The following is an 11,415-nucleotide window of genomic DNA, read 5'->3' on the forward strand; positions in this document are numbered from 1 at the left end:
ATAAAAAAAAAAAAAAAAAAGCCACAATATAAACAGAAAAGGTGCCTCTTCTGACCAAATTAACCCCTTTTAAGGTTAAAATGAAAAAAAAAAAAGAAAAAGAAAAAAGAAAAACCACACCTATAAAGGAAACTCTTGTGGGTATTTTGATTAGGAATGCATTTTATTAATAGTTTCATTTTAGATAAATCATCTTTGCAGTATTTATGTTTACATGTCTTTTTTACTTTTGTAATACGTCTTTTTGTTTTTTCTTTTTTTGGAGAGGTTTTTGCTATAGGGCATGTATGCTCACTCCCCAGAGGGGTTGGCCACGCCGCAATCCCTTCTCCTCCATTCTCCTCTCAGGATCTTGGGCACACACGCACATGCGCCCGGCATGAGTTTAAGCCACCAGGTCCAGGACTCCAAATCACGGTTGACTACGTTAGAGTCAAGCGACATAGCCATTACGCTAACTGCTGGTCCCTTAATAGGTCTTTTATGTTCATACGAGTATCGTATGTTTATATTTAGGTATTTCGTGTCTTTCAGTTAAGTTCTATAATTTTCTTCATGTACATCTTGCATTGTAGGGTTTATTTGTTGCTATTCCAAATGGGGTCCTGCTTTACCATTACACTTACTTAATTTTTATTGATAATGAATAAGAAATAATGGGTTTTATATGTTAGCTTTTTTATCTAGTCACTTGACTGAACTATTTTATTAATGATGTATATATTCATTCCTTTTTCTTGTCACATTGAGACTAAAACAATGTAAAATTATATTAGTAAATATACATTTTTACTGTATATTTCTGACTTTAATGAGAATGTATCTAATGTTTCATCGCCAAATATGGTAAATACACTTTATTGGCTTGATGAATTTTCTTTTATTCCTAGCTTACACCGAGAGGTGTACTTTTCATTGCAGATTATACCAAATTTCTGTGAGTCATTATTCTTATTTTTTCTTTTGCTAGTGGGCACATGCACTCTTCAGAGAGGGGAGAGATAAAAGTATGCCCCATTGGAGGGTGGCCACACCGCAGCCCCTTCTCCTCCATTTCTCCATCCTGCTCAGATTTGGGGCACCGTGTGTTATATATGCCCCAGTGTCTTTTAAGCTGCAGGGGTCAGTGTTTGAACTAAGTGGTTGGCCATGTGGGATTCTGCTCCCTTAACTGCTAGGCAGGGGGGGTCAGCCCAAAGGACCTTTATTCTTTTTTAAAAAAATTATTTATTATTATGTTTTAAATTGACCCGAGTGAGGATGGGGAGAAAGAGAGAGAAAGTTAGAACGCAAACCTCCAGGTCCAGGACTTGAACCATGGTGGGCCATGTGGCAGTCCAGCTACCTTAACCACCACACCACCTGCCATCTCTAAAGGGCCTTTATTCGTTCACATACATTTCTTAATAATCCAGAGATTGTCTAGAATCGCTTAGACCTCTCAATACTGACATCCTAGTTAAGCCAACCTGGTTTAGAACTCAGTATTTAGGGGCCAGCTGGTGTGGCGGGTAGGTAACTGGATCCCACATGACTGTGCAGTATGAGTCCTGGCCCAGCAGCATGAGAAACGAGCTGGGCACGTGTGTATGTGCCCCAAACCCTGAAAGAATAAATGAAGAGAGGAGGGATTGCCGCATGGTCATCCCCCTGCAGGATGTTTTCTCACTCACCCCGATCCCTTCACTGTCCATCTCTCCCAGGGGAGCACATGTACCCTCTGGCAAATTTGGAGGGGGGAAAAAATTAAAAAACTAAGAACTCAGTAATATCTCCTTTCTTCCTTCTTTTACACACATTTGACCCAGATGTCTCAAGAACAGTCAGTATTTTGTGTTGATATTTCCTTAGCTTCTTTTGCCATTGTCACCCCTCCTTTTACCTTCCAAAAACAAGCCAAAAAAATTATTAAAATAAATAAAAAGCACAGGCCAACAGGTGGTATAGTGGTTAAGATGCTGGACTTCCACATGGTCAACTGCAATTCGAGTCCCAGACTTGGTGGCTTGAAACTCATCCCGGGCGTGTGTTATGTGCATGCCCAAAATCCCAAGGCAGAATGGAGGAAAAGGGATTGTGGTGTGACCAGCCTGCTGGGGGTGTAATTTTTCACTATCTGTTTCTATGTCCTTCTCTGTGTCTCTGACAAGCATATATAACTATAGCAAAAATCTCTCTAAAAAAATAAGTAACTAAAATAAAATTAATTAAAAGTAGCTTGTGGACAAGAACAAGACAACCATTTCTGGGGTTCACCGACAGACACCACTGAAAATATTTTGCTCCTAGTTCCTAATTTAAATAACTCTTTTTTCCGCTTGATTATCTTGAGTAGCTGACCATCGTCTCACGCCCCGGTTGCTATGTGGCTTTGAAAAAAAAAAGGAGGGTGTGACAAAGGAATCACGCCTGACCTCTGACTTCCGGTGGCAGCTTAATGCAGGTTCAGATACAGGATATAGCCCCTCTCATTCTCAGTACTTTCTTGCCTATGGTTGGTACAAATGTAGTTTTCACAGGCGATTACTAAAAATGATTTAATCACAGAGTACATTTGATAATTTTTAGTTGATGAAACATTTTTGCTAAGCTGTGAATGAAGGGATTTTGTTCTATCAGGCAAGTATTTGAACCATGATTTTAATGTGGCCTGGCACCTGTCTAGAGAATTGTCCCTGTGTCTAGTGACACTTTGCTTTAAGGAAGTCAACACCTGCTGTGATGGCATCTGTCATATTTAGGAATGCGAAATGTCCATGACTAATGAAGAACCACCTCCGTAAAATGCCTTCCTCAGAAAACTCTTTTTTTTTTTAATTTTTTTTATTTTTTGGAGAGGTTTCTGCTATAGGGCGTGTGTGCTCGCCAGACAGAGACAGAGAGACAGAAAATGAGAAATCACCCCCCAGGGGGGATGGTCACGCCGCAGTCCCTTCTCCTTCGTTCTCCTCTCGAGATCTTGGGCACGCACGCACATGCGCCCGGCATGAGTTTTAAGCCACCGGGTCCGGGACACGAACCGCGGTCGACTACGTAGGAGTCCAGCGATATAGCCATTACGCTAACTGCTGGTCCAAGAAAACTCTTAATGTAAAACTTTGGTAGAAGATTCTTATAAGCAGGACAGAAAAGAATTTGGGCTCTTTCTAAGAAAAAAGTAGTAGATGGTGTCTTTTACCATGGTTTTCCCCTTCCCTGATGCAAGTTGGGTAGATTTTATTATTATCACATTGTTTAGCCAAGAAAGTCAGAACCTGCGAACGTGAGGACCATTTGTTTTACTAGTTCGTCATAAACCGCCATTAGCCTCCAACATGAATTAGGATGTTTATGCTTTTGCGGTGGGGGTTGAGCAGTGGAGTAGGCTCATTAAAGTCATACGGTGTGTAACTGGGAACCCTCCAGGAAAGCACAGGTGAAGAGAGAAAGGGAAGCCAGAAACTGAGAGGCAAGCATGAAAAGCTGGTCCTTCAGCTCCTTCCTGTTCCAGTGAGGTTAGCTTTAGCTTTCAGGGCTGTTGGTGTAGGCAGTTCCGTCAACTGGACAATTATTTTTCCTACCTCAGCATCTCTTTCTTCCTAAGTCCTGAAGTCCGGAAAGGAGTCAAGGAGTCATGACAAAGAGGAGACTAAATGTTCCCTACCTTTTCTTACACAGGCGGGTGACAAACATTATCACCCCAGCTGTGCACGATGCAGCAGATGCAACCAGATGTTCACAGAAGGAGAGGAAATGTATCTTCAAGGTAAGGGTGGACTCAAGCACACCATAAGTTTTCCTTACTTGGGAAAGAAACCCTTCCTATGTTTGTCGAATTGTTTTTAGAGAAGGAGACATTAGCAACAAGGCAACAAGGCTATCCAAATCCTGCATGAGCATGGCCAAAAGTTACCTCATCAGTTAGTATTCATCGGCCAAGCAATAGACATGCTGGCAGTGAGCCCCCAAGGCTGTTAATGAATAAACTCATGTTACTACTTGGAATGAGGACTTCGATGCCAGGGATGTGAGGAAGAGTGAAAATGAGCAATACCTCCTCTCCAGCTGTGCTCAGGAATATGTCTGGAAACAAAAGATCAAGAGAGAGAAAGCATTTCTAGAAATTTCTAGCCATGTTACTTATTTGATGGCAACTTTGTCTTTTCTTCTTTCGCTATCCTGTGAGAAAGACTTTTTCAGGCCTATCCAGGGTGCTCTTCTCTGGCTTTCCAGAAGAAAATCTTATATTTGATGAATTACATCACAGACTTATTTCATCCCAGTAAGATGACATGGCTCTTATATTTGAAGAGAGAATGAGAAAGAATGAGAGAGAACACACCCAAAATCCCTGAAAGAGAAATTGAGAAGTTTCTGGTGGCCAGGAAGTACTTGCTATTAGGAAGCCATTAGACTTTATGTTTTTCAATCAAAAATAATTTTGAGAAATTTTTCCAGTATAAAATGATGATCAATTTTTGTCTCTTAAAATTCTGAAGCTTCTTGAAAAGACTGTAAGAGAGGATTCTCTTCTAGTCAAATAGCACCATCTGTGCAAGCATTTTACTATTTTTAGCTGGAAAAAGACAAGGGTTTATCAGTAAAATTAGCAAAAACCATAAGAACTATTGCTCATTTAGTTTTGGTAATTACTGGGTCTCAATTGCCTTTGTGTGTCATTTCTTCATTTTTCTTTGTACAATACATTACCCTGTGTGTGTATTTAATGAATGGTTTACTTTGTTCTCTGAATTTGGCTTTTCTGCCACTAAGGAAAGCCTACAGAAATCTTTTTTGAATATTAAAGCAAAGCCCTGAGTTCCCCCCCCTTAAAATGACTAGCTAGAAAACAAAAAATAGTCCCAACTTCCTTTAAGGTTTAGAATGATCACTCTTAAAAATTGTGATTAAAAGCATCACTGAATTTGGGGGTCGGCAGGTGGTGTGGTGGCTAAGGGCACTGGACTCCCACATGGCCAACTGTGGTTCTAGTCCTGGACCTGGCAGCTTGCTTGCTTTCTCTCTCTCTCTCTCTCTGGCTCTCTCACTCTCACTCTGTCCCTCTCTGGTCAAATTGAAATGAATAAATAAAGTTAAATAAAAATAATTCTAAAAAAAATTTTAATATAAAAATAACAAAAGCATCACTGAATTTGAAGGGCCCTGTGTAGACAAGCACTAACATCCACATCTGCAGTCTCATGTAGGCTTTCTGTGACACACTTTCCCAAGGACAGGCTAGATATCAGCCATGGCAATTGGCAGGTGTCGCTTTGCATTTTTCAGTGTGAAGCAGATTTATTCTTCCTTTAGTTTCCAGACTTAGTTTTAGATCTTAATGTGTCAATTATTGCTCAAAAACAAAGACAGGAGGGCGTGACAGCCCTGTAACTGCTAGGAACTGAGACTCAGAGACCCGGAATGCAGCTCTGTACAAAGTGATGCTGGAAGGAGCTCTATGGAGAGGGTGGTTTCCAGTCTTGCACAAATACAGCACATTCATCTTACAGACCCACAACTGTCTGCTAAGACCACTTTCAGAATTTAGGGGTCATCATAAATCTCTTCTGCAATTGTGCTTCAGTACCCTTTTCCTCCCCTCTCAGTACATCTTTGATGTTTGAGCAGTTTCATCTTCCTTAGCATCTGCTGTTTTCTCCAGGTCAACTGTCCCCTGGAGAATGATGTTGGCATTGTGCGCAGACCCAGGGTTCTGGCCAGTGACTCCTGCTCAATGGGACCTTGACAGCAAATGCTTCTACTGGGCCTAGGCCTGGACCTGGGCCTAGACCTGGGACTGGGCCTGACCCTGACCCCGACCCCTTCGCTCTCTGAATTAAGAGGATTTCCTGTGCTTTGTTGTCAGCCTCTGAGCCAGTGCTGGTGCTGAATGGGCCTATATGTCTGTTTGGTTTTTGTTTATTTTCTTTCTTTCCTTTTTGACTGTGGGTTAAGCAAGATGGAAATAACTGTTAAATAGGGACTAAAGTATTATACTGATATAAAATGTATCTTTTCTTTATAGTAATTTAGTATTAGTTTGGATCAGTGGTATAAAGTAATTCACAAGTTATTTTAATTTGGTGACTTCTAGAACACACAGGTAGCTGCTTTGAGAGATAAAGATTTAAACCACAAAATGTAAAACGTTTGGTATTCCTACCATGCATTCACATTTCTATATTTATATTTAATATTACAGTTATATAATTTACTCATTGCTTTTACTTAATGACTTTTTTTTTTAAGTCTTTTTATGTACTCATTCAGTATTGCCCATTTCCACATAGCCTTATACAGACACAGGACTTACAGATCAACTATTTCCATAATCATATGAGTAACATGATTCAAAGAGTTCATAAAGAATGCGTATTATGGAAATAGTACAGATAGATTTCATTTTTTGCTTCAAAGTAAGCCCATATTTCAATTATATTTTTCTATGCACTTTTTGAAGTTCCCTTATATCTTTTGTATCTAGTCATAAAATAATATGAACAAGCATTTTGTTCTTACAAAATAAGAGCATTTTGGGACCAGCAGGTGGCATAATGGCTATGTCATTGGACTTCCGTGTAGTCTACCGTGGTTCGAGTCCCCGGCCCAGTGGCTTAAACCCACCCTGGGCACGTGTATATGCATGCCCAAGATCCCGAGAGGAGAATGGAGGAGAAGGGATTGTGGTGTGGCCATCCCCCCTGGGGGGGTGATTTCTCGCTTTCTGCCTCTGTCTCTCTTTGTCTTTCTGGGCGAGCGCACGTGCCCTATAGCAAAAACCTCTTCAAAATAAATAAATAAATATGTTTTATTGGAGATAAGTGTTTTGCTTAATTTTGTGATGCTAAGTACCATTCACAAAGTGCTCCATAATCCGAGAAAGTGAGACTGTTGACTCAGGAAAAGAAAATAATATCTAAATACTTCACTAGTTTAAAAGTAAAGCCATTTTTTTAGTTAATTAAAAGGTTGAAGGCTGGGGCCAGTAGGTAGGACCTTGGGTTCCCACATAGCTGACCACAGTTTGAGTCCTGGACTGGTCGCTCGCTTTCATGCTTTCCCTTTCTCTCTCTCTCTCTGGTCAAATTAAAAAATAATAATAACAAACGGAATTAAATAAATAAATAATTCTTTAAAAAAGTTGAAGGCTAAAGGAAGCTTTTGGATTTATCATGTAACTTTTAACCTTTCTATTAGTTAGCTTAATTTCTTATTTCTTTGTAGATGACTATGTATTATTGTTAAATTAACTAATTCAATAACTTGCTTCTGGATATAGACAATATTATTTGACTTTATTTCCCTCAACTAAATTGCTTGCTAGTTATAAACAGAACCTTTATTTCTAAAATTAAATGCGGCTTTCAGTAAGTACTCAAATACTACTTAACTACAAAATAGTGTTGTTTTTTTTTTTTTAGAACCAATCAAGAATGAAATATGTCTTGCATTAAAACACTCTTATGCCTAGCTAGTGATCTCTGTGGTCTAGAATTATGATCTTAATCGAACAAGCTTGGGCTGGATAAGGAAAACTCACCATGAGTTGGAAGTCGTTGGATTTCTGTGTCTTCATTCACTTGGGCACGGGTCTCTAACACTTTCCTATGACAGGGGAAGAGGGAAATGAGCCACCCGCAGAGTTCTGGCTAATAGGACTGTGACTTCTTTCCATTTCCTTTACTCTTACTGGTGCCTTGTGTTTCTCCAGGTTCCACCGTGTGGCATCCCGACTGTAAGCAATCTACTAAGACAGAGGAGAAGCTGCGGGTAAGGAAACAATGAGAACCGCGATGCCTGGTGGCCATTAAGTCTTGGGGCTAGGACTTGGATGACTTTACTCTGTACTGACTTTTCCCCCCTATATAAACCAAGATCAAAGGCAGTTTGGTCAGGGGGAAGCTGCCTCCTATCTTAAATGTATTGCTGGATGTTTTGTTCCAAACGATCGTATTGGCTAAAGTAAGCCATGCCTCAATAGTCACCTTCTCAGGAAAGCATTCACGGGAAAGTCAAACCACACAGATGGGAAAAAGTGACTCATCAAGTTCAAAGTTTAACAGCTGGTAACCTTCTTGCCAGCCTTTTGTGTACTTAGTCCTCGAGGCACCCCTCCAGCCCCAGCTCCTGCATCTTTTCTCAGTCGTTAATACTTTGACCTGACCTTTCAAATCTATCAAATCCAAATCCACCAGAGCAGCCTCTAGTTCCAAAAAGCAAATACATTTTAAAAATAAAAAGACTAGTGATTTTTCAGATAAAACCTTTGGAGAAAAATAATAAGACATGTGAGACATGCAAATTAGTCCACTAGTTAATTCTCAGAACACCCCCAAATATTCCAAATGGGAATATTTTACCTGCTTCAGAACTCCATACGCAGTTGTAAGGTCACAGTTGTCATCTGTATGTGTTTCAGATATGGCTATTTTTCAGAACAATCAACAGAGTGAATCCCAGTCCCCAGTCCCTCAGAACAGCTAACTTAGGGGGAACCTGGAGTTGGACTTTATTCCCTAGCTGTCTCAAGGAAAAGAATGGCCTGGATTTATTTTGCAAGCCACATGCCACATTCCAGAGCGTGCTACCACCTCTTCTTGACCTGCCTTTGGAGGCATCAGGAGCTCTGCCATCCCCAGCAGCAGCACCACCACAGTCTGTCCATGGGCTCTGATCACTAATGTCACCTCCAGAGGGGAACCTTTGTTCTGAGAAGTGATCATCAGTGAGCCCCATCTGCTCTGACTTTTCAGATCCCTCTGCCTTCTGCCTTGGGGACTGCAGCTCTTATTTTCTAGTCTTTTCTTTACTCTTTGCAACAAAACACATGTACTCACAGCTTTTGTCCCTTTGCTTTCTTTTTTTCTTTTTCTTTTTCTTTTTTTTTTTTTTTTGGAGAGGTTTTTTGCTATAGGGCACGTGCGCTCACCAGACAGACAGAGACAGAGAGATAGAAAGTGAGAAATCACCACCCGGGGGGGTGGGGGGTGGCCACGCCACAATCCCTTCTCCTCCATTCTCCTCTCAGGATCTTGGGCACCACGCACACGTGCCCGGAATGAGTTTAAGCCACCAGGTCCGGGACTTGAACCATGGTCAGCTACGTGGGAGTCCAGCGACATAGCCATTACGCTAACTGCTGGTCCCGTCCCTTTGCTTTTTTCCTTTTCCTCTTTATCGGCATCCATAAACCAGATAGAGACATTTTACCATTTGGGTATGTTAGAAACTTGGCCCCTTGCCTACGACCCTGAACAAAAGCAGTTCTCTTAGAATTTTACATTTACTAGGAGCACACTTTAAGTGAAGAAAAAAAAATCAAAAACAAAAAATGCTTTTTCTCAGAATAATTGAGTAAAAAGACAAGAACAGCTAGAAAGAATCCATCCACCAATATTAGGATGGTTTTGTTCTCTGTCTCTGATGTACAGCTTCATACAACTTCTGACGTACAACTTTCTGACATACAGCAATGGCTTTTATTCCAGAAATCGGTTTCCATGCACACGAACATATTCATGAAGCTTGTTAACCAGACTGGCATATGTTGGAACAGTCACCCAGCTCTGAGCACTACACTCTGGGATTTCTGAGAAACCATGGCGTGTTTTGGAAGTGGGTTATCTTTAAAATTGTTAAGAACATTAACGATAGTACATGTTGTCACTTTTATCATTAGAATATAAAATTCACAACAACATGGCTTGGAGATGTGGCCCAGAAGCCACCCAAGTAGCTAGCCATTTGCACAGTGGTGCTTCAGATTTTTGCATAATCGTTTCTACTTCATCACTGATGAAGACTTTTGGGGGACATGAAGAAAGAAATGCTAATGAGGCCAGACTGAATGGAACGTGTGTCTTTTCTCTGTAAAGATTGCTTGAGATTGCAGATTGTGTTATGAAAATGATTTTTTTTTTTAAATCAACACACGATCACATCTTGATGGAACTGTCTGGATAAGCTTAGGAAAACAACTAGAGAAATATTTCCACTCATCCTGGCCAAGAGGAGCTATTGTTTTCTTCTTTTAGTAAGCTTCCCAGAGAATTCCAAAGCTGCTCTCTCAAACCCAACATTTACTACTTGGGAGCTCGGGTCAGTGCCTTGGCTCCCTGTCTTTGGAAAGCCCAGTAGTGAGGTGGAAGATGCACCCCACACTCTGATGTGCCCAGAGTAGGGGTTCAGGCAGATGTCAATGGAGCTTAAAGGGAAATAGGTTCTGAATACTGAAATCCACCTTGTGCATTCTTAAGGGTGTGTCTGCAGATGACAAGTCATGAGCCAGGATTTCAGGCCTTCACCATTAGTGCAGTTTCCATGGCAAAATAAAAATGTTTTAAGAATCTTTTAGCAACCCCACTGAGTAATCCACATTCTTGGTACTTAAAAACTCATGAGGTGTTTGTAACAACAGATTCTTAAGCATTTCTCTCAGTTGGCTTTATTGACTTCTTACCCTTCATATGTTATAAGAATGTCTAAGCCAAAATAAATGGAAAGGAACCCAGGGAGACTGGAACTTAGATAAATACATTGTAACTTGAAGACTAGTTAATATGCTTTTAAACATGGGCCCGAAAATTGGTACAAGAGGTACATACATCAACTAAAGCAATGCTACTTGAAGTTTGTTATCAAATTAGTTTCCCCCATAGATGCTTTTTTTTTAAAAAATAGTGTTTCTGAATTGAGGGTATTTCTTTGTTCATTCTTCCCTTTTCTTCATGTTTCATGGCAGCCACCAAACATTCATCGTTCCTCATCTGATTTCTTTTATCCCAAAAGTCTGATTCGACGCACAGGACGGTCCCCGTCTCTGCAGGTTGGCGCTGCGTCTGGGCCGAGGCTACAAGCTGAGCCAGGCCGCTGTCCTGGGCCCGGGCTTTTGCCGCTCCCCCACCTCCCCTCATCCCCACCCCACAGCTGCTTTTCTTGAGTAATTTCTTCAGCTCCTGCTGATGGCAGATGCTTTTCTCACCCCACGAGCGCCTCTCACACTGATTCTGGCTGTTTTCCTCTGGTCGATGTTTTCATTCAAAGCTGTGGCTAAGCCTTGTCTTTGTGGAAACGCGCACATCAGAAGCCGCCTTTTGGTCCTGTGTTCCCATATTCGTTCATTGAACAAATATTTGCCAAGTGCTCAGGTGTCCTGCTGGGCTGGACACAGTCGCTCTAGCCTCCTAAAGACAGATAAGTCATTATAAAATGGGGCAGGACCATCACAGGATTATGGATCTCATCGGTCACCTTCTTTGGAATGTCAGACGAGGGAAAGGTCTCGGGAACACTTCCCCGGTGGGGCGGTCTAAAGTGTAGCTTCAGAGGCTAGATAAGATTTGAACATGTGGAGATAAGGGACAAGGGGAGGGCCTGGTAAAGAAAACAGCAGAAGCTTGGAACTGAATGGAAGACTGCTCGGCAGGGCAAGGAGTA

General features: G+C 41.2%; 1 protein-coding gene across 1 annotated transcript in view; it reads left to right on the forward strand.

The window, feature by feature from the left end:
• LOC102497243 (actin-binding LIM protein 1-like) overlaps nt 1-10,918 on the forward strand; it is a 245,375-nt gene extending 234,457 nt beyond the window's left edge. Inside the window, exons 7-9 of the mRNA XM_006165121.3 lie at nt 3,658-3,745; nt 7,691-7,749; nt 10,721-10,918. Coding sequence (XP_006165183.1) covers nt 3,658-3,745; nt 7,691-7,749; nt 10,721-10,918 — 345 coding nt within the window. The remainder of the gene's footprint in view (nt 1-3,657; nt 3,746-7,690; nt 7,750-10,720) is intronic.
• Nucleotides 10,919-11,415: the final 497 nt, after the last annotated feature.

This window comes from Tupaia chinensis, unplaced genomic scaffold, assembly GCF_000334495.1.
Source record: "Tupaia chinensis unplaced genomic scaffold, TupChi_1.0 Scaffold143797_1, whole genome shotgun sequence".
NCBI lineage: Eukaryota > Metazoa > Chordata > Mammalia > Scandentia > Tupaiidae > Tupaia > Tupaia belangeri.